The 25013-nt window shown below is 36.2% G+C and overlaps 1 protein-coding gene across 5 annotated transcripts in view; it reads right to left on the reverse strand.

Annotated features, from left to right (window-relative positions):
• Window positions 1–25013, reverse strand: part of FAR1 (fatty acyl-CoA reductase 1) — a 68830-nt gene that overhangs the window by 24054 nt on the left and 19763 nt on the right. For 2 of the 5 annotated variants that reach the window (XM_072725600.1, XM_072725597.1), the window contains exons 2-4: window positions 10999–11194; window positions 7239–7414; window positions 471–650 (exon numbers count right to left, since the gene is read on the reverse strand). In XM_072725600.1, coding sequence (XP_072581701.1) covers window positions 471–650; window positions 7239–7414; window positions 10999–11187 — 545 coding nt within the window. In that variant the 5' untranslated portion in view covers window positions 11188–11194. Of the gene's footprint in view, window positions 1–470; window positions 651–7238; window positions 7415–10998; window positions 11195–11432; window positions 11833–12607; window positions 12670–25013 lie in introns of those variants that run through there. The other 3 variants (XM_072725598.1, XM_072725601.1, XM_072725599.1) reach the window with 3 other exon arrangements.

The following is a 25013-nucleotide window of genomic DNA, read 5'->3' on the forward strand; positions in this document are numbered from 1 at the left end:
TGATCCTCTAATAATAATTTAAGGCCTTTGTACAGATTTACTCCATTGGAGGGAAAAAAAGGGGGGGTAATTTTTTAATCAATTAGAACATTGCTATTCAACAAGCAAGTCATTAGTCTCTATGGGTATCAGGCACTTCTTACATTTGCTAGATTAACTCCCTGGAAAATAGAGAACCTAATGTTATGGATGAGTTGTTCAGAGACCTTCCTCCAACCATCACACTTCTTCAAATGTGAAAGCTCCAACCTGACTTCACCAACAGTCATTCAGATATAAATCTACACAATTAGAAGAACTTAGTAGATATGTAATAATTGGTTGAATAAGGAATAGATAAAATAGGTCAGGGGTGGGGGAGGGAGAGGGAGAGAGAAACTGATAGAGACCAAAAGATACATATCAATAGATACTTAAGTCCAAAGTTTTGGGGATCAAAGCAAATGTGCATAAATTTAAAATAAACGTACTCTAAAGAATCAATCAGCTTCTTGGGATCCACAGGAGGTGGATAGACTACTTCATCAATATGCTTCCGATTACAGTAGGCATATGCTGTTGATACATGCATGAATACTTCCAGATTCTTCATTTGTTGTGCAAGGAGGATTAGCTGGCGTGTAGCAATCACATTTAACTGCACAGCATCTCTATAAAAGAAAAAATGACAATGAAAAATTGGGAGGCTTTCCCAGTGAAAAATTAGAAAGTCATTTATTTTATCTGCTTAAACAATTTTATCTTCATTAGAGAGACAAGGAGACAGGAGATTTTTGTTTCTTCACAACTGACCCCTTATGTCTAATTTTGTAGATTTTATTTCAATATAAAGTACATTCAATCAGTTGTATTTAAAAAGAAAGATTTTCAGATTATAAAAGAAGCCTCACACTAGAACTTAAAAAATAAAAGTACAAATTAAAAATTTTAAATTACCCAGAAAGAAACACAGATAACTTCAGTCTTTGGCTTTTATATGTACATTTTGAAGTCATGCTAGACTGCTTTTGCACCTTGATTTTTAAAAGCATATTGTTTCAATATATGGAATTACAAAGAAGTAATCAGAATGGTTAAGTAATTTTAAAATGCTAAGGCAGAGTCACTAATAAGGGTAAAACAGTCAAAGAAAACTCCGAAACATTAAATTACATTAACATATAATCAACTAAGAATATGTTTATTTCCCTGTGTAGCAATTAATCCAAACACTTCTTAAAGACTAGCTTACAAAATTCAAAGGGGTACTATAATAAAAACAGGTACATTCTGTCACAAGAGACACATACAGGACTCAAAAATGATCTATATATTAACCTCTTTTTGAAATTTATCCAAAGTAAATAATTTTACAAATGCAAAAGTATATATGCAGAAAAATAATCAGTGAAGCATCTAGTAATAGCAAAAGCCTGGAGAGCCTTTCATTCACTATGAATGAAATGAATAAACTTTAACAAAGCAGGTATTTTATCACAATGAAAGAATAGTGTCATTTTAAATAATTATAATAACTATAAAAACATGGGAAATCTGTATGAAGATTTTTAAAACACAGGCATTACAAAGTAAAGCAGGATTAAGAACAAGACTCTCGGGTACCTGAATTCAAATTCTGGCCTGGCCTACCTCTCAGTGACCTTGTATAGTTCACCTGTAAATAGGAACTATAACAGAGTCTACCTACTAGGATTTATACAAAATTAAAAGAAATAAATAGCTTGCAAGTATTTAGCATTATTCCTAAATAGGCACTAAAACAGGCATTCAATAAATATTACTAAAGGTAAAGAGATGGTGGATAGTTTTTGCTTGTTATTTGAACGAAAAAAAGTTGATATATTCAATACCAGTAATACTGTGAAAAAACTGGTAAAGTAATACACTGTTGGTGACTACACTGATAGAACTGATTCAAAGAGATTAAGACAAAGTACCAGAAAAAAAAAAAAAAGGCAAAGTACCAGGAAGTACAGAAATGATGTAACTACTCCTCTAGTGAACCTACTGAAATTCACTCAAAGGAAAAATTTGTTCTTTTTAAAAAAGATTTTATTTATTTATTCAAGAGAAACAGAGAGAGAGAGGCAGAGACACAGGCAGAGGGAGAAACAGGCTCCCCACGGGGAGCCCAACACAGAACTCGATCCCAGAACCCCAGGATCACGCCCTGAGCCAAAGGCAGACACTCAGTGAGCCACGAGGTGCCCCAAAAAACTTGTTCTAACATTAATTTTTCAAAGAAAGAAATGAAAATCCCCTAAATTTGTTATACCTAGTGAACATTATACATAAATTATGGCATATCAACATGGTGGAATATAATCATATCACAAAAATTTTAACCATGAAAAAATCAGAAGTGTGGAAATTGTTTCCCCAAGTAAAATCAGTTCTATGTTTAAATTTTATGTAAAACAATGTATATTTGAAGACAGACCACAATGAGGATGTTTTTAAAATCACAATAGTTTTGAATACTTTCCAAAATTCTTACATTTTCAGTATTAAAGAAGAAAAAAATCTAATTATTCTTTTAAAGGCCAGGATATGTCACTGATAGAATCTGATCCACCTGACTCTAAAGCAGTGCTTTGGTATCTGTTCGCATTTGCAAAACAATGGAGATCGGAGGGTACTGTTTTGGAAGAGGTATACAGAAAATATTCTGTTACAGGTTCCTGAGGACAGGACAACAAGTTCTGGGTCACCAAGAACAAGAAATAATTCATGAGAGGAAAACTCCTGTGCATTATTTTTTCCTTTAATTTAACAGTATCCAAGGGTTCATGAAAACACACTAAAAGTAATTTTTTTTAAATGAAGTAATTGGTTTGTGGTCTTAAAATCATGAGAATATCTTTTTTCTTCCTTATCTCAACTGAGAAGGGAAAAAATCTGCTCAAATGGAAATCCAGCAAAAAAGGCATTTCACAGAGAGGATACACTCCACTAGACTGTAAGGCAATATGCTATTTTCTTTTGCATTTGTGAAACAATGAAGCTAGGGAGGGTAATGTTTTGGGAGCAGTACACAAAGGATATTCTGTTACAGGTTCCTGAGGATGGTAACAGAATTTCTGGGTCACTGAAAATAACGAATAACTTCAGAGAGAACACTCTTGTACCTTGTCTACTACCCCTGTGCCTGAGAGCCCAAACGTGATGGCACTTTATATGCCCACATAAGTAACTCTCAATATCACTGTAAGGCTAATAATCTCACTCTATTTTACCACCATCCAAGTTCTACTCCACTGAACCTCAGACTGAGATCCTGACTCTGATGTTAGATCAGAAAGCCAAAATAATAATAATAATAATAATAATAATAATAATATTCCCATGGTTTAATTATATGGAGTCATAAAGACATGTTAAATAACATTAGCTTTTGGAGGAGGAGCAAAATGAACAAATCTTTGTTTATTTATGGTCCAACATTAATGTCGACACAGAAGCCACTTCACAGAAAAAAATAAAGAACTCAACTTGAACTGACAATAAATCTTGTTTACCTGTCTTGAAAATATATTCTGAATTGCTCAAACTCTGTGTTGATATACTTCTAAGACCTTAAACCAGAGATCTCATGCTTGGCATGACAGACACCTGAGAGTCAGATTGCTGGAGCTAATCCTCAGATACTCTGTAATATCTGAATTGATGCCTGGAAAACTATATATATATGTTACACATACATGATTTATAATCTATATGTAAAATGTAGTTTATAATATATATTTATATATAAAATACATATATTTATATTTTAAGATTTTTTTTTTAATTTTTTTTTATTTATTTATGATAGTCACAGAGAGATTGAGAGAGAGAGAGGCAGAGACATAGTCAGAGGGAGAAGCAGGCTCCATGCACTGGGAGCCCGACGTGGGATTCGATCCCGGGTCTCCAGGATCGCGCCCTGGGCCAAAGGCAGGCGCCAAACCGCTACGCCACCCAGGGATCCCTAAGATTTTATTTTTTATGTAACTTCTAGCCTCAATGTGGGGCTCAAACTTAGGACCCCGAGCCCAAGTCAAGAGCTGCATGCTCTACTGATTGAGCCAGCCAGGTGCCCCTGGAAAACTATTTTTAAAAAGTTCCCCAGGCCATTCTGATATCTCTTTCCCCCTTCCCCACTTCTGAGAAAATACTTCATACATGAGATCTCATCACTATTGCTGATTTTTTTTTTTAATTCAACAAAAACATAGACACAGATATCTCGGGACCAATTAGTCAATCTTAAGGTAGGAGACCCAGACATCTATAACTTAAAATCACACACAGTCTTGCCACAAATAAAGATTCCTGGGGTTATTATCTGAGACCAGAGGGTCCAAATATTCCAAGTAGAGTCCAATTCTGCATTTTTAACACATTTTCCAGGAATTCCTAATATTCATAACGCATTCTGAAGTGGGAGAGTCGATGCCCTTAGACTCAACAACTTCTTGATCTTTTCTCATCATCCATCTTTACTTCTACTCCTTTCTCAATGCCTACTCGCACCTACTCAACATACCCCATGTTCATATTCACATATTATCCTATTCAAACTGCTGCATCTCTAAAATCTCATACTAAGAATTTCCCCCAGACCACCCCTCCACTTCCCCCCATAAGCCTGTTTTCTGTCCTCATCATGGTCTCCAGTTTCTTGATATGCTTTTACTCTCAACTCCACTAGCCTATCCCACCTTCACTTTTTTTATTACCTTAGGAACACCAGACCCCAGGATCAACTATTTAAGGAATTCCTTTTATTATCCTCAGTATCATTCTCCCCTCATTTTTTGCCAGTATTTCTTTACAATCCCTTAATCTTAATACCCACTTTTTCCCACCTCAAGATTTATAAATTATCATATCTCAAAATAAATGCATACTACCACCTCTCAATTCTTATAGCACTTAATGTATGCTCTTCAGTAATTTCTTACTTTCTACCCTACACTATGATTATTTAGGCAAATCTATCTCCCTTTTAGACTATCTGGACTTTGCAAACAGGATCTGTGTGCAATTTCTTGGTTTTTCCCAAAATAATGGGTATAATGTTGGGAGTAAAATCTGGATTATTTTTTGCCCTGGTAATAAAAGTCTGTGTCATTTTTTAATTTTTGAGTAAACTTAAAAAATGATTATAAAGAGTAACTATTTCTTAAGCAGTTACTACATGCCAACTTACAGTATTCTAGAATGCCTGGCCCAAATATCATCATTTACAATACCCATTAAAACTGCTTTACCAAAAACAATAATTTCAGTGAAATGACTATGGTTACGTCAGTAAAGGCAATAAATTTTATTATTCATCTATATATCCTCCTTGCACTACGAGATCACTAGTAAGAGAAGAAAGAATAATGAATAGATTTCCCTCTCATTAATGGCAGACTTGCTTACCCCAAGGGGAACGGAAAGAGAGAAAGAAGGTTCTTCTCATACAGATTACTTTTTGAGTAGTTTCACCCTAATTAATGTTGTCTGTTTGCAAATCCATTTCCCCTTTAAAAGCACCTAATTTTTCCTTTAAGCTAATGAGGACTATACCATAATTATCCAGTAAATATGTATCTTTTTTTATTGAAAACAGTTTCAAAAGACTGTGTGAGCTTTCTTTTGGTTATGAAAAACAATGAAAGCTAGAACTATGGGGGGGAAATATCTGTTAGACTATTTAATATTAAAAACCTACCTATTATCACACTATCCAAAGATAATAAGTGGCAAGTATAAGAAGCTGTATATAAATACACATATATGTACACACATCTTTTATGAAAGTGAGATTCTAACTATAGCTCTACTAAATTCTTTTGTCACTTTTGAATCATGAACACATGATGGTTATACAGAAACAACTAAAAAGTAAATAAATTATTATCACCAGATAATAAAGGATAAACTCAAAGTTAGAGCTAAGGTATGTAATTCCAAAGCTCATGTCCTTTCCAGTACACAGTGCTGCCTCAGCTTCCTCAAGTATAAAATGCACTTGCTCACAATATTACAGTGGTAACATTAACATAGAATAAAATAATGAAAGAGAAAATTTACCCTGAAACCTACAAAGTACAATTAAAGAAATGTAAGTGACTATGACAGTGCCCTCACCTGGAATATGGATAAAACTTACTGTAATGCTTTGGTGCTGAATTATCACATGATATAATATCAATTAAGGCTTATACTTTTATATCAAAGACTTTATGGGAAATAATCTCAAAACCCTTTATAAACAAAATTTAACTTAAAAACACTTTAAGAAGGGTTTCAAGTATTTGTAAAACCTAAAATAGTCTGCACTATTTTAACTTGTATAAGACCATACAATTAGGTTAACATTATAAAACTGTATTTTTTAATACACTATCAAAAAGAATCCTCTGAATTAAGCACCATTATTTGATAACGCATATTTTAAAAACACTAGTAAACGTTTAAAACATTATTTTTTTCTTGAAAAAGGCATTTTGACAGAAGTCCAAATTATTTTATTTTTTTTAAAGATTTTATTTATTTGAGAGAAAGAAAGAACGAGCAGTGGGGAGGGGCAAAGGGACAGAGAGAGAGAGAAGCAGACTCCCTGATGAGCAGGAAGCCCAATGCTGGGCTTATTGTTCCCAGGACCTGGAGATCATGACTTGAGCTGAAAGAAGATATGTCACTGACTGAGCCACCAAGGCACCTCTTTCATCTTTTTTTTTTTCAAATTATTTTTTTAATTAAACATATGTCCACTGCTGCCTGTCCCTAACACTGCTACCAAGTTCTAAAACAAAGACAAGGTATGACTTAAATTTATAAGCCATTTTATCTTACTGTGCAGAACCTGAGCTCAATTTTTTTTTCTAATTTTCAGGTGAATATGTGTGGGATAGAAAAATAAAACTGCTGAGGTGCAGGCTTCTGAAAGAATGAAGGGAAGAAGAAACAAACAGCTGTTAAGACTGATACACTTACTGAAGGTAAATTTCTCTTTCTTCTATTCCATACTTCCCTACCCTACAGTTAAATTCAAGGCAACTTCTAATACACAGACACTAGCTGTCTAATATTTCTAAACTAATAACAAGAAGAAAATTCTCTTAACACTCTTTAAGACATAGAAAGCTACCATTAACATAGGGCAAACAGTTTCAAATCACTTTCAAAACAATCTAACTAAAAAGAATTCAAATTTTTAAACTGTGATGAAGTTCAAATATTATATAAATACCTTTACTTACCTTAAATTTTCATTAAACCTTACTGTAGCTGCACAGTGGAATATAATATTGATAGAATCTATGATGATCTCTTTATCCTCTTCACTAAGAGCCAGTTTAGGTTGGGTGAGTTCACTGTTGATCGCTATAACTTTCTCTCTAAAATCTGGATTTTCATCTCTCAATCTGTCAAAGAGCTAGCCAAGGGGAAAAATATTTTAGAACAATATTTTTCATCTTTCTAAAACCCTTGGCCCCCCACCAAGGGTCACTTCTGAAAACTTCAACTATGTTAATCCTAAAGTTGCCATTCTTAACTGCTATCATTCTGTATAGAAAACAGCCTATGAAACCCATATTATCAACCCCATTTTACATATGAGGAATCTGAGATGCAGAGTGGTTAAGTAACTTGCCAAGGACACAGAACGGGTACTTTCAAGAGTTATATTTGAAGTGCCCATGCTTTTGCTGACTAAACTATATTGTACTGTTCCTCAAAATAGACTTAAGCAGTATAGACATCAGGACAATGTTTAAAATTATAATTCAGACTTCTAAAATCCCAATCTTAATTTATGACTTCATTTTATTTTGGTTTTATTCTGTTGCAGTAGATTACAGTAAAATACCATTATTGTCTATATCAAGTGTGAGGCCAATATTTTTGAAGAAGAAAAGAAAAGTAAATATGCTGATGGAAAAAAAAAGTTGGTGAGGAAATATGCAAATTAGAATCTGGACAAACTTGAGAAATACCATATATACAGGATTCTAACCCCAAAATTCAATATCCTTAAGGATACTAGAAGAAATAAATTAACTAAAAAATCAGTTAGATCCCAAGGTGATTTTAGTGGCAAAGGCACATTCGATTTTGAGTCAAATTTAATTTTTCATCCCAGATTTTTTTAAAGGAACATTGATGCTATCTCCAGATCACTGCTCTTTTACACTTTGACTCTCCACTTCATTTAAAATCCATACTTGTGGTTTAAGTAGAGATTCTGAATCTGGGAAGAAAGTCTATATGGTATATAGAATGCTCACTTATCTTCCGAAGTGGATATAACAGTGTTGCCCCTTTCACTACTGTTAGGTAGCGACTTCAGTATTAATGTGTTCCTTTATTAATTATTAAATATCTACTAAGCATTTCAGATGAGCAGGCACCTTCTAGACACTGAGAAAACAAAACAACAATCTTTGCCTCAAGCTATTTAGAATCTGACAGGAAAAACCAGACAAGTAAACAAACAATTAAGATACAACGTTAAAGGTAACATTACAGGGCTAGGAGTCTGTACAGGAGAAAGAACTAACCCAAATGAAGAAGGACCAGAAATTAAAGAAGAATAGTGTTCCAGGCAAAGAAAGCAGCACATATAACCACCTAGAAATAAGAGAGCATTAATGTTTGGGGAATTAAAAATAATTCAATACAACTTGGCCAATGACTAAGAATGAGGGATAAGTACATGTGAGCTCCACAAGGAAGGAATCACAACTGTTTTGTTCAGCACACAGGTCCTAGTTAGCCTAGTGCCTGGCAAGATGTAGACATGATCAATGTATGTTATGTGAATACATCCATTAGGTGGAAAAGTTGGGAAGAGAATCTAGTACACTTATGGAGACACAAGTTCAGTGTTCTGAATGCTGGCTATAAAGGGTCTGTGCGATACCCATAAGACAGGTCTAGTAGAGGTAAATGGCTCTGTGGGTCTGGAGCTCAGGCAAAAGAGCCAGACTACCCATACAGATTTTACTAACCACATACAGGGAGCCCTGAGAAGAAAAGATCACCCAGGTAGCAGTGGTGATGAGCACCCATGGTTCAGACTAGATGAAGCTTTTCCCAAATCTAATTTAAAATACAACCATTTGTCTCACTTAAGAGAGTGCTGAGTAATCACCTAATTGGATGTAGTAAGAAAAGATCAAGGCCTAGGACAGAACTCTGAAGAATATCGTTTAAGGGGCAAGCAGGAAAAAAGCAACCTGAGGAATGCCCAGAAAAGTCCTTTAACACCTTGAATTCACACTTTTCATTCTCTCACACTGCCAATGACCTTTAACTCCTCTTCATATCAGATATCTCCAACCACCAAGATAAGCTCATGCCGCTTCCCAAGTTCATGTCAAACCTGATACTCTTCCTGTCTCTAGCCACCATCTCTTTATTCAATACTATCTCTTCTGGTGCTTTTAATCCACCGGCATACCCCAATCAGTTCCTACTTGACTATGTTCACTAATGCCCTCTTTGAAATACTTTATTACCTTTCCAGAATTTATTTTGTGGTCAATCCTCACCGTATTAATGGAGTTTCTTTTCCTGGAGACATTCATCAGTGGTTCTCACCTTGGGGAAATTTTACCCCCAAGGGAACATCTGGTGATGTCTGAGACATTTTTCGTTGTCACAACTGGGAGGTGGGTGCAGTGGGGAGGAGCTTCTGGCATCTGGTAGGTAGAGGCCAAGAGCGCTACTAATCACCCTACGATGCACAGGACAGCTCCCTATAATAAAGAATTATCCTGTCCAAAATGTCAATAATGCTTAAGTTGAGAAACTACTATAAAACAATGTCCCACTATGATATATGCTTTTTGCCTATGCTCTTTACTCCTATTTCAAAATTATAGCAGGCTTTATCTATTAGTTTCTTACTAAATTCAAATGTGCATTTTTTGATACCTGACATAAAAAGAACTCTTATCTTACTGACTTACTAGCAATGCTACACATAATGGGGAGACCACAGAGGAGATGCCCAAATCTTTGACATTTTACGCAGGCTCTCAATTCCAGCCAAGACTTTAACTTCAGTAACTGCTCCTATCCAGTCTCTCTTGACACTTCTACACTCCCTCTTCCTTCCCTCTTTCCTCTTAAAAACTCTCTGGCCCAAAGGCTCCATTAAGGCAAGGATTCTATTTTATTTATTCCTCAGTTCAGCCCCTTACATCAAATCAAGTGCTCAATACTGAGTATGCACAGTAAATGTTTTCTGAAATATAAAAAATGAGTAACAATAAATAACCTCTTACTAGGCAAGGACATCGTTGGGAGGGGGATTAAAACATACTAATTACAAGTGATTAAAAGGTACTAGATACTACCTAATTAACTAAAAAATCACATAGCTTCTGTACTAAACTTACTATCAATGAATGTCAGATAAATTCATTCACTGAGAGAATTCAAAGCTTACAATTATGAAATAATTTTACTCCAGGTCATTTCAATTTTTTCTTAGCAATATTTTTCTAAAGGTTCAAAATGCATGACCTATTCTTGTATTCTAAACGACCTCTCTGTCATCATGTTCTTATTTGTCAAATGGGAATATGTTACTTTGCTACTTCCTAACACTGCTGTGGGGAACAACCAGTGCTTACCAATTTTTAAGTGGTATCAAAGGATGTTTGGCAGCACACTGGGTAGTTAGAAACTACCTTGTAATTATTTATTATTCTGAATACTACTTAAGATATCTATTAATTATAAATAACAGGTCTCAAATATTCTAAAAAACACATTAAATATCTACCATATAGGTATTTTAGAACTTGTTACACAATTTTGCCCATCACAGAGGAAAGTTATTTTCTCCTACTCATCACAAGACATACTCAGTTTATTGCCATCCTGTAGAATTTTTTTTTTTTTCACTGACTTTTTTCAGGACACTGAAAAAGCAAACTGAACTGCTGAGGAGTACAGTAATTATATATACAAAAACATACTCTTTTCTCAATCATTTCCCCCACTTACCTTGCCACTAATTACTTCTTCTACTCGCTCTTGGGGTGTCTGTCCAGCTTTCTGTCTCACCAAAACATACACTGAATTCACCTTAGGACAAGACCTCAGCAACTTTTCCAGAAGTACCTTCCCTAGGAAACCGGTAGCTCCAGTGAGGAGGACATTCTTGCCTTCATAGTATTCTGGTATTGAAACCATTCTGATCCTAAGGAAAACATAGCAAATAAATATCAGTTCAAAGATTTATGTTAATTCTTCTGTACTAAAAATCTCTTGGTATTGAAATAAATATTTTAAAGGACAGACAAAAATTAAAGTCAATGTTAAAAAATGGGGACCTTATCCTCTGGGTCATTGTAGGAAGGTGAGAAGAACAACAAACTGCACAACTGGTTTCTGATCTCAGCGTTTACCCCCTGGATCACCTCAGACAAGTAACTCACCTTTTCTGCACCTGGGTTTCTTTCGTACTGTTTATATTAAATGACCTCTAAAAGTTACTTCCAACAATATGAACCCAAATCTTCACTTGAACCTCAGTTAAACCCTACAGACCAATGAATCCTATTTCTCTGTCTCCAAAAGGATTTATAACACCAAATACAGGTCAGCAGTAAGACTCAATTGCTAGCTTGTATAACATGGCAAGGTATCAAATTCACCTATCATCACCAGTTGGAACAAGAAAAGGAAACACCAAGCCCTTGTCTTCCATGTCTGTAGTGACAATATATCCAAAAGGTGCTTTAAATCTCCCTTTTAAAAAAGTCACAGTAAGAAATACTTAGGCTGACTTATCCTCCCTGTCCAAACTCTACTAAACAGCAGAAAAGATAGTGTACTAAGAGAACAAAAGAACCATGATGAATGGAAAAAAACAAGATGCAGAAGGATTCATGCAGTATGTCACTATTCAAAGCTCAACACATTCAAAACAATGCTCTTTATTGTTTAGAAATGCACATACACACAATAATATTAATAGATGCATGAGAAGGAGTGCAATACAATCAGAGAAGAGAATAGGAACTTCACTTGTATTTATGGGGTTTGGGGTTTTTTTGTTGTTGTTTTGTTTTTAAGATTTTATTTATTCATGAGAGACACAGAGAGGCAGAAACAGACAAAGGGAGAAGCAGGCTCCTTGCAGGGAGCCCAATGTGGGAGACTTGATCCCCAGACCCGGGATCACACTCTGAGCTAAAGGGAGACACTCAACCGCTGAGCCACCCAGGCATCCCTTGTATTTCTGTTTTAAGCTCAGGAGTAGATATGTGTGTTTTATGTCCAAATTTTTCATAACGATAAAAATAATAAATTTATCACAATCTGAAGATAAGAAGTAGACCCATTAACAAGCAGAAAGGAGGAAAGGAAAGAAGGCAAGTGTTTCTAGAAGAAACAGACACAACTAAATTGACAGAGAAGCCATAGCAAAAGAAATAGCAACCCAGGCAAAGCAAGCACAGGAGAGAACTTACATGGGGGCAAGAGCTCTCCTAACTCCCTGAATAGAGAACACCAAGCTCAGGATCAAGAAGCTGAATTAAAGCACAGGGAAATCAAGGTAATTAGAGGATTGCTCACACAACAGCTGAGCCACTCATGACAGTCTTACTTCCTGTATAAACTTGAGCTCCCAAGGCTTAGTATCCAGGTCTGCTGAGAACATCCAGCACGGGTGCTAGGGACAAAAGAGAAGTAGGGCTGAGCCTGACATTTCTCTTAACAGCCACAAATCCTGGTGGGGGAGGTGGAGAATCAGGACAGAGGAAACCAAAGCAACCAAAAGGAAAAACGTCTCGCAGCACTTGAGGCCCAGAATAAATTTTAGGTCCTAAGCCTATCTGGCTGCTGTTGGCCCTTAAAACAATCTCATGCATAACTCTTAATCAGTAATCTTTTGGAAAAACAGAGCTCAAAAACTGAGAAGAAGCCAGTATCAGCCACCAAAACCAATCATCCTGGTCCTTTGTAAATATGAATAGATAACCAAGGATCACCAGATATTTAAGAAATATCTAACAAAATTAAGAAGGACCAAAATGAAAAACAATAGAATCAATCACAAAGGAAATGAAGGTAATGAAAAACTTAAAGAAAATTTAAGTTCTAACAGAAATTCTCCAAGCCATTACAAGAATATTGTATCCATAAAATAAACTACTATGAAAAAGGAACAGAATAAGAAAGCATGTGAAAATCAGAAATTCAAATGTACAGAGAAAAATCCAATAAATACATAAACTATTAAATGTAAATGAATCAAAAAAAATAAATGTAAATGAATTTAAAAAGGTCACTAAATACAAGGTTTATATGGAAAAAAGCAAATGTATTTCTATACATCAGCAACACAGAAAATGAAGTTAACAACAAAAACACTATATCATTTATCACACCATCCAAACAGCAAAATACTATAGAAAATAGCCAGTACTGATGAGGACACAGAGAAACTGGAACCTATGTACATTGCTTGTGGGAATGTAAAGTGGCTCAACTGCTATAGGAAAGGCTGGTGGTGCCTTAAAAAGTTAAATACAGAATTATATGTCCTTGTAATTCCACTCCTAGATATATACCACCCCCCAAAACTGCCAACAGGTATTCAAACAAGTACATGTACATGTATGTTTATAGCAGTATTGTTCACACAGCCAAATAGTACAAACAGCTCAAAATGTCCATCAACAGATGCATGGATAAACAAATTATGGTCCATATCCACAATGGAATACTATTCAGCCATAAAAAGGAATGGACTGACACATACTACAACAGGGGAGTGAACTTCAAAAACATACTAAGTGACATAAGCCAGATACAAAACATCACAAAGTATGTAATACCATGTATAGAAATATCCAGAATAAATCAATCCATAGAGACAGAATGCAGATTGGTGGTTGGCAGGGCTGGTGTGGAGAGTGGACAGTGGAGAGAAACTGCTTAAGGAGTTTTACTCTGCAGTGATGGAAATGTTTTGGACCTCGATGGAGTTGGTGGTTGCACATTACAACAGTTGGTGGTTATGAATGTACTAAATGCCACTGAATTCTTCACTTTAAAATGGTTAATATAGGGCAGCCCGGGTGGCTCAGCAGTTTAGCGCCACCTGTGGCCCAGGGTGTGATCCTGGAGACCTGGGATCGAGACCCATGTCGGGCTCGCTGCATGGAGCCTGCTTCTCCCTCTGCCTGTTGTCTCTGCCTCTCTCTCTCTCTTTCTCTGTGTCTCTCATGAATGAATAAATAAAATCTTTAAATTAATTAAGTAATTAATTAAATGGTTAATATATTGTGTAAATTTTACCACGATAAATTGTTTTTAAACTACCAAAAGTTAGAAATAAGTCTGAAAGGTATTTGAGAGCTCTCTTCTGAAAACTACAAGACAGAGAGAAATTAAATAATACCTAAATAAATAGATACACAATGTACATTCTTGGATTAGAAGACATCTTTATACAATGTCAGCTCACCATCCTTAGATTCAATACAATCCCAATCAACCTGTAAGCTGTTTTACATGTGGATGGAAACTAAGATTCTAAAATGTTGTGGCAATAGAAAGGGACAAGAATAGCTAAGACATACACTAAGAATAACAAAGCTGGAGAACTTCAATACCATACAACAAGTTGTATTATAAAGCTGCAGGAATGTGGTATTGGGACAAAGAATAGTGCAGTCAATTCACTATCCCTATAGAAAATGAATCCTGACTTCTACCTAATACCACACACAAAAATGAATTCTAGATAAACACCTAAAGATGAAAGGTATCAAGAGAAGGACAGAACAGCTCCATGATCTTGGGGTAGGCAAACATTTATTAAATAGGACACAAGGAGTGTGTCCTAACCAGAAGACAAAAATACTCATAAACTGGAAGACACCAAAATTAAGTTCATCCCATAGTACTATTAATAAAGAGAAAAAGCAAATTAAAGTAAAAGATATTTGTAGTAATAACAAATGATTACTATCCAGAATATATGAAGAACTACAACTCAATGAGAAGAGATATACCCATAGAAAAATGAGAATGGCTTTGGGGAAGCATAAAGGAGAGTATCCAAATGGAATTACCAAAGAAGATCCAAATAGCCAATTAGCACATGAAAAGGGGGCTCACCTTCATTAGTTACCAAGTTAAAATCACAATGTGATCCCAATACACTGTCCCCAATATGGCTAAAATGAAAAAGACGACAATAAGTAGTATTGGTAAGGATCCAGAGAAACTGCAACTTTCACCTACTGCTGGAGGAAGTATAGATTGGTATAACACTTAGCAAAAGTGGTATTACATACTGGGGCTGAACACTTACATATCATATGACTTAGCAATTCAACTCCTAGTTATATACCCAAGAGAAATGAGTACATATGCTCACCAAAAAACTGATAAGTATGTTTATAGGAGCACTGTTTCTATTGGCCCCAAATTAAAACAACTCAAATGTCTGTCGACAGTATCTTGTATACATTAATATCATATTCATACAATGGAATATTTTAAAACAATGAAATGAAGGAACAATCGCTATATACAATATGGATGGGTCTCACAAAGAGAACACTGAGTCAAAGAGGTCAAACATACAAAGTGTATACTATATAGTGTCATTTACATAAATTTCAAAAACAGGCAAAGCTCATCAGTTAAAGGTTAGAACAATAGTTATCTTACAAAGAAGAGGTAGTGACCAGAAGGGGGTGTGAGGGAGGCTTCTGAGATACTGATAATCTATTTCTTGATGTAGATTTGTTCATTTTTTAAAAATTCAACAAGCTGTACATTCAAGATTTATGGACTTTCTTAACATATGCTATATACCAATAAAAAGTTTACTTTAAAAAATAAAAACAGGGATCCCTGGGTGGCGCAGCGGTTTGGCGCCTGCCTTTGGCCCAGGGCATGATCCTGGAGTCCCGGGATCGAATCCCACGTCGGGCTCCCGGTGCCTGGAGCCTGCTTCTCCCTCTGCCTGTGTTTCTGCCCCCCTCTCTCTCTCTCTGTGTGACTATCATAAAGAAATAAAAAATTTTAAAAAAATAAAAATAAAAATAAAAAAATAAAAAATAAAAACATCGTACGACCATATGTCTTGGTTTGCCTGGAATAAACTTGGTTTATACATGCTTTCCCAGCTTAAGTTTGAGTAGAGCCCTCTTAAGTATTTCAGTTTATACAATAAATTATATAGTTACTCTAGTTATAAGCCACTTTAGATCTAAATAAAACTATTTCAAGATTTCAGTGACTAAAAGCCTAATTAAAACAATAGCATGTTAAAGATAAAATGTTAATAACCTCATAGGGGAGATATGAAGAAAACTGTGCACCAATATACCTAACAAATCAGGCAGGTATTAATAAAAATTATATGGTAATTACATGTTAACCACAGTGTACTTAGAACATGGCCTAGATGGGGATCCCCGGGTGGCTCAGCAGTTTAGCATCTGCCTTCCACCCAGGATGTGATCCTGGAGTCCCAGGGTTGAGTCCCAGGTCAGGCTCCCTGCATGAAGGCTGCTTCTCTGTCTGCCTGTGTCTCTGCCTCTGTGCCTCTGCCTGTCTGTCTGTCCCTCTCATGAATAAATAAATAAAATTAAAAAAAAAAAGAACATGGCCTAGAACAATCACCTGATTCTCTGAGTTTCATTTTCTTCATATGTAAGAGTTTATTCAATAAATATTTATTAAGCACCTACTAGACACCAGGCAAAAGAAAATTTTCCATGGGTGTACATACACATTTAAAATAGAAAAATATATCAGGCAGGTTTCCCTTTAATATCTGAGGATTTACAGCCTGAATATATGATTGGCTCAACCCTAAACTAATAAACTACATACTTTCTTTCCTCATCTACAAAGACAACTTCCCTCTAAACCCTAAATAGCAAATCTGTTAACACAAAATAGCAGAAAATCTTTATCAAACCTGATTTTTACTAGTTTCAGGTAACTAGACAAAGCTATTTATTTACATGTGACTTACATGGTTTTCTTCATGGAAGAAAGAACAGACTTGCTACAAGCTTCCCATTTTATCTCTATGCTACCAAAAGCTTGACAGGCCTTAAGTATTTTAAAACTCTATGTCTAGGTATTCTTGATTCCTTTCATCCACCAATACACTTATTTCACCATACTAATTTATTGGCAAAGCTAGCACAAATGAGAATTCTTTCAAGGCAAGTCCAGGCTTGTCATATCTTCCACATAGTCAGTCCTGCCAGTGTAGCCAGAAGCTACTAGAAAACTGAAAGCCAGGAAAGAAAATGCTGCCAATCCTTCTAGAGCATGCTGTTTTAATTCCGACTGCGTGATTCTATTATATAGCAAGATATCTAAGCGCCTATCATCTGCTGACAAGTAAGTAGCTGCAGCATTGCAACACTGAGGAAAAACAGCAGCACTGCCATTCCTGTGTGCTGGGGCGGAGGGGCTATGAAATGTGATTCATATTTATTTTTACTGTTCTTGAGCTGTCTTTTAGAAAACATCACTTAACAGTGACAGCTGAGTATTTTTTTTTTCAAAAAGTATCTCATCCTCACAGAACTACAACAAATACTAAAATTTGTATGGAACCATAAAAGACCCCAAATAGCCAAAGCAATCTTGTGAAAAAGAAACAAAGTTGGAGGTATCACAATCACAGATTTTAGGGTACACTACAAAGCTGTAGTAACCAAAACAGTATGGTACTGGCACAAAAACAGACACACAGATTAATACAATGGAATAGAGCTCAGAAATAAACCCACACTTATATGGTCAATTAATCTATGACAAAGAAAACAAGAATATACAATGAGTCAAAGACTCTCTCTCCAAGTAATGGTGTTGAGAAACTGGACATCTACATGCAAAAGAATGAAACTGGACCACTTTCTTACATCATATACAAAACTAAACTCAAAACAGATTAACAACCTAAATGTGATGTGAAACCTAAAACCATAAAACTCTGAAAAGAAAAAACACAGGCAGTAATCTCTTTGACTTCAGCCTTAGCAATATTTTTCTACATGTCTCCTCGGGCAAGGGAAATAAAAGCAAAAATAAACTTCTGAGACTATGCCAAAATAAAAAGCTTTTGCACAGCAAAGGAAACCATCAATAAAATGAAAAGGCAACCTACTGAATGGGAGAAGATACTTGTAAATGATGTATCCAAAATACATAAAGAAGTATACAACTCAACACCAAAACCCACAAATAATCCAATTCAAAATGGGCAGAGGACCTGAATAGAGATTTCTCAAAAGACATACAGATGACCAAGAAGCACATGAAAAGATGTACAACATCACCAATTATCAGGGAAACGCAAATCAAAGCCACAATGAGTTATCACCTCATACCTGTCAGAATGGTTAGTTATCAAAGACAAAAAAAAAAAAAAAATCACAATGTTGGTGAGGATGTAGAAAAAAAGAAACCCTCATGTGAAATTCAGGGGAATGTAAATTGGTGCAACCATTGTGGAAACAAGTATGGAGGGTCGTCAAAAAATTAAAAATACAATTACCCTATGACTCAGTAATTCCACTACTAGGTACTTACCCAAAGAAAACAAAAGCACTAATTCAAAAAAATATGTACTCCTATGTTCACTGCAGCATTATTTACAATAGCCAAGATATGGAAGCAGCCTAAGTCTCCATAGATGAATGGGTACAGATGTAAGATATAGATATCTCTACACACACACACACACACACACACAATGGAACATTACTCAACATAAAAAAGAGTGAGATATCTTAGCATTTGGGGCAACAAAGATGGACTGAGAGGGCATTATGCTAAGTGAAACAAGTCTGACAGGGAAAGACAAATACCATATGACTTCACTCATATAAATGAATGAGTGAAGAATACAAATGAATAAACAAAAGGTAGAAGTGGACCCATAAGTACAGGAAAAACAAAACAAAACAAAACACTAGTGGTTGCCAGAAAGAAGGGTCAGGGGAATAAGCAAAAATGGGTGAAGGAGAATGAGAGGTTTAGGCTTCCAGTCATGGAATGAGTAAGTCACAGGGATGAAAGGTACATTATAAAGAATTTAGTCAATGGTATTGTAATAGAGGTTTTTGGTAACAGGTTGTGGCTACACTTGTGGGTGGTACAACTACTTGTTGCAACACTACGTTGTACACCCAAAGCTAATGTAACATTATGTGCCAGCTATACTTCAATTAAAAAAAAAAAAAACCTTTTCTGGGATGCCTGGGTGGCCCAGTGTTTGGGTGTTTGCCTTCAGCCCAGGACATGATCCTGGAGTCCTGGGATCAAGTCTCACATCGAGTTCTGTGTATGGAGCCTGCTTTTCCCTCTGCCTGTGTCTCTGCCTCGCTCTCTCTCTCATGAATAAACAAAATCTTAAAAAAAAAAAAAATACCTTCTCTTATGGTCCCAAAGTTAAGGAGGCAGAAATCATTTAAAAGACCAGTAAATATCACTATTACTTTCAAGGGTTTCTTGCTAAAGTGGGTTTTCCCAGTGGTTTTACATTAGGCATTTATATTTACATTAAGAAAATATATTACAAATGTACTTAAATGGAGATACAGTCACTTACTTCGTACATTACAGTCCAGATGCTGCCACTTTGAAGCCAGGAGATCCTAAAATAAAATTACTACTCTGAACTTGTATCCTTATCAGTAAAAAAAGAACATGCAATAGAGGTGTCATGGGCAAAAAGAGCCTGAAATAGCCTCAAATAGAGAAACCAGAGAGAAGTTCCAAAATAGCACTCAGTCAACATAAACTGCACCTTTGTAACACAACTATGCTCTCATAATAAATGTCCTAATATTAGTGGAAGGCTAATCATGTTGTCTCAATTAGTTTTAAAAACTTAGTTAAGATAAATGAGTAAAGATCAGGTCTTCTCTCTCGTTTCAACTTTTTTTTAAAAGAGTTCTTTCAATAGATACAGCTATTAAAGTGAGAGACTGGGGTATTACAATCACCAGAAAAAAAAAAAATCTAGCAAAGAAAAAAAAAGTCAGCTCTTCAGTGCCAAGAAATGGAGATTCCTTTCCCTGTATTAGAGCTAAAAAAAACTGTAATTAAAACTCTTAATACTCTTTCAACTAGTTGTTTCAGACACTTGCTAAGCAGAGAACAATTATTCAGAGAGTAGGGCATGGTAAGAAGGAATGAGAGGCAATTCCAGGGGCTTGAAGCCAAGTTTTATAAAAGGCTCACCACTGATGAGAAAAATACATAACAAAGGGAAGAAAGGAAAAGGAAACTCTATCAAGCACAAAAAACCTCATATCTCCATGCTTTCAGAAACAATCTCCTATAAGTTTCCTTAATAATCATCTTGTCTGGGGAACCTGGGTGGTTCAGTGGTTAAGCATCTGCCTTTGGCTTAGGGAGTGATCCCAGGTCCTGGGATAGAGTCCCACATCAGACTTCCCAAAGCAAGTCTGCTTCTCCCTCTGCCTACATCTCTGCCTCTTTCTGTGTCTCTCACAAATAAATAAATAAAATCTTTTTTAAAAATTATAATAATTGTCTTGCCTTAGATCGCTCAGCACATCTGCAGGCAGAGCTGAATTTGAACCAATATCTTCAAACTAAATCCCACATGGGGGGATGGGGTGCAGGCAGGGAATTAGGTTTCTACTTGTCCTGTGAGATAAAAGTAAAGGTAAAGGTAAAGGTAAAGGCATCAACTCATGGATAAGGACTTGAGTGCACAACACTAGAAGAGAGGTTCAGAGAAAGTGAAGTTGGAAAAAATGATCTGGAAGGTTCATTTCATTTTGTACAATTTCCTACAGGAGGAAACAGAAGAGCATTCTTCACTACAGGGCCTTCTTGGCATGTAACAGACAAAAATCTGCTTCAAAGAAATTTTAATATATGAAATAAGGCAAATTCTGGCTGGCACATTATTCTACAGTAAGAGTTAATGGGCCTAATTAACGACACAGAACAGAACTGGTTTGGGTAGACCCTTAAACAATTAAAATTTAATTTTAAATTAAAATTTAAAGGCAATTAGATCTTACAAGGACTTCCCTGGGGGCCATTTCCAGAGGCAACCAACAAAGAGAGGGAACAGAAGAGGTCCACTGTCAAAGAGAACCTGACTCAAAGACCATCTAGTTGGGCTTTATTATTGTCACTCTCAGTCTGAATAAAAAAGATCTTTTTTTTTTTTAAAGATTTTATTTATTTATTCACAAGAGACACACACACACACACACAGAGAGAGAGAGAGAGAGAGAGAGAGAGAGGCAGAGACACAGGGAGAGGGAGATGCAGGCTCCATGCAGGTAGCCTGACATGGGACTCGATCCCCAGTCTCCAGGATCAGGCCCTGAGCTGAAGGCGGTGCTAAACCACTGAGCCACCCGGGCTGCCCTGAATAAAAAAAGATCTTATCCTCAGGTTAAGAAATATGTGCTTATCAAAAGTAAGTGGATTTATTTCCAACTCTGCTCCACCCAACCCACTGAAAGATCCTACCTAGGCGGAATCATTCATTGGAATGTTAGAAATAAAAAACCCAGGTCAGTAGAGAGGAGAATAAGACAGAGTAGAAGACAAGAAGCTCTGGGGTCTTAAGATAAACAACACATTCAAACATGTTTCTACAAATATCTATACCAAAGTAATCCTAAGGATCACTGAACTTTGAAAACACGTATGGTACGTAACTATGAGAAGTGTTGTGCGAGGGAGCAGGGAGGATCAGAATATACACCTTAAAATAGGTCACTGTGGCATACGGATTACTTTGAGATAAAAGCAACTGAGATTTAACAGATGCAGAAAGAAGTCCTCCCTGAGCTTCCCCAACCTGACTAAAAGCAGGAACTTCGGAGAAATGAGCACTGCCATAATGAGGACTCTGGGGGAGTTTCATGGCCAAGAAGAAGTAAATAAAGATAGCACTGAGATGAGTCTGCACAACAAACCTTACTAAAATAATCTCTATCTTCTATTACTTTCCCCATATACTTATCTTCCTACAATGTACTGCTGCTTCTAGAAGCGCAAACGCCTTTGCCTTTGTCTAGCCACTTAGCCATATTTTTTTGCATTTTTAATTAGCTTTATCTTTTAAATTGTTTTTTATTTTAATTCCAGTAGATTAACATGCAGTGGTATATTAGTTTCAGGTGTACGACACAGTAATTCAAAAATTCTATACATTGCTGGTGCTCATCATAAGTGTACGCTTTAATTCCCATCACCTATTTCACCCATCCTCCCATCCATCACTTCATAATTTATCATCCTATGTTAATACAGTACATAAGCTTCCAAGTCTTACCACCTCTCTTTGGGTTTTCATGTCTTTTGGTGACATGTAAAGCCTAGTGCACACACACACAAAAAACAAACTAGAGCACATGCACACACCCCTTTCCTCCTGTTAATCTGTCTTTTGTCAGTTTAATTAGCAGGCACCAGCCATAGAACTAAAAGGGTAGGAAAAAAGTGTTTCCTCCCCTACATAAGTAGGAAACTAAATCCCATTTTCAGTACTGTATGAAATCATACCCTGCTATATGCTTTTACCTGCTAAATAACATAGGTCATCCTTTGTGGAAACAAGCCTTACCTATAACCTGATATCATGATATAGTAGGAACTCTTGGGCTCTGAGTCTAGCAGGACTGGGATGGAATCTAGCTACATTCATTTATCTTAGGGCTGAACTTACCTATTTGGTTCTCTGGTTTTCTCATCTTCTAAAATATAGAAAGCATACCCAGTCCCTTCACTTCATAGCATTTGTGTGATGATTAGACACACAGTTATATTTTCTTATTTATCTTCCCCTTAACTTCTTTGACAGTGATTCTCAGTATGATCTCTTGGCAGTCAGTACAAACTACAATATTTTAGTCTAAAAATGTTTTATGGTCTTTTCCAGGAAAAAAAATATCATTTCATTATGAGTTTAATTTTTAGACTTGGAACAAATGTTTAATTACCAAAGCAAGACCAATAGCTATTTTATTTTGCTGCTATATATTGGTATGTTCACATGAATATATGCCCATTTTTTTTAATTTGGGTTAAGAAATTAATGATTTTTAGCAGAGGCAATCTTAAGCCAAATCACTGAGGGCCTGACAAAACAATTGACAAGATATACCTACTTAGTGGCTAAATAGGGGTTAACAAGCTGTTAATTGCTTCCTAAGGTGGGAAGTCAGGCTATAGGCTCAAGGCAGCCTTATTTTAGGAGCAATATACCCCAGGTAATCTCTCTACACTCGGTGGCATCAAACTTGCAGATGGTGGTGTACTCTCCTGAGAGAAATAGGTACAATTATTTTGAAAAACTAGCCATATTTACTAGGGAACATCCAAAGATGGGAAGAACAAGAAGATTAAGGAAATATTATTTGCAATGTCCTAAAAGTGGGAAAAACTCAAATATTCATTAACAAAATGGATAAATTATGGCATAGTCCAACAAAAAAAATCCTATATAGAACTCATTGAGTTCTCAATACTAGCCAAAGAACCCAGATGCAAAAATAATACAGCCAACATCATTCCATTTATACAAAACTCAAACAGAAGCAAATTAATCTAAGTGTCAGACATGAAGGTAGTGGTTACCTCTGGGGACAAGGGAAGGGTCACTAGTGGGTCTTCTGGGGCTCTAGTACTTTCTGTTTCTTGCCCTGAGTATGATTACATAAGTAAGTTCATTTTATGATTATGCACTGATTAAACTGTACTTGTGAATTTCTCTATATTGGACTTCAAAAAAATTTATTTTTCAGATGCTCTTTCCTACATCATTAAAAGATGCTTTGGGGTTTTTTTTTGTTTTTGTTTTTTTGGATTTTTTTGTTTTTGTTTTTTAAGATTTTATTTATTTATTCATGAAAGACACAGAGAGGCAGAGACATTGGCAGAGGGAGAAGCAGGCTCCCCGTGGGGAGCCCGATGCGGGACTCGATCCCATGACCCCGGGATCATGACCTGAGCCAGACGCTCAACTACTGAGCCACCCAGGTGTCCCAGTTGCTTTGTTTTTTTGTTTGTTTGTTTTTTTTTTTTAAAGGAATGTTGAATCAGATAAAGGGACAGAAATGACTCTATAATGAATTAAATACCAGTGTGGAGAGTAAACGTGTGCTATTTTTACCAAGGCTGTGTTTGTTTGTAATTGCCTTCATCTTTACCATAGCCAATGTTGCTTCACATGTTTTTTTTTTTTTTTTTTTATTTATGATAGTCGCACAGAGAGAGAGAGACAGAGGGAGAAGCAGAGGGAGAAGCAGGCTCCATGCACCGGGAGCCCGACGTGGGATTCGATCCCGGGTCTCCAGGATCACGCCCTGGGCCAAAGGCAGGCGCCAAACCGCTGCACCACCCAGGGATCCCCAGTTGCTTTGTTTTTTAATGTATTTCCCAAATCTCACCATCAGTTTTAAATAGTTCCACAAAAGTCCTCACCAAATTCAGGAATCAGTTGATTTAAGGCAGGCTGCCTAGAATTCCAACTTTGAGAAACACTGCCTAGCCATTTTCAAGGTAAAATGGAAGAAATAACAAGTAAGGATTAAAAAAAAAATCTTTAGGGATCCCTGGGTGGCGCAGTGGTTTAGCGCCTGCCTTTGGCCCAGGGCGTGATCCTGGAGACCCAGGATTGAATCCCACGTTGAGCTCCCTGCATGGAGCCTGCTTCTCCCTCTGTCTATGTCTCTGCCTCTCTGTCTCTCTCTCTGTGTGACTATCATGAATAAATAAATAAAACCTTAAAAAAAAAAAAGATTAAAAAAAAAATCTTTAAACCTAACCTTTAGAACCTCATTTCTGTCCAGCTCAGGGGGATGAAGAACTTCAACCTAAAGGCCCCATCCAAACCACTGCACTAAGAGAAAAACCCTGGCAGAGTTTTTAGAAACTTGGTTTCACCAGCAATGTGGGATATATAGAATAGTCAGTTGCCTTAAATTTGGACTCTTATTATTTGTTAGACAAGCTTCTGAGGCATC

The sequence above is a fragment of the Vulpes vulpes genome, chromosome 11 (genome assembly GCF_048418805.1).
Source record: "Vulpes vulpes isolate BD-2025 chromosome 11, VulVul3, whole genome shotgun sequence".
Classification (NCBI taxonomy): Eukaryota; Metazoa; Chordata; class Mammalia; order Carnivora; family Canidae; genus Vulpes; species Vulpes vulpes.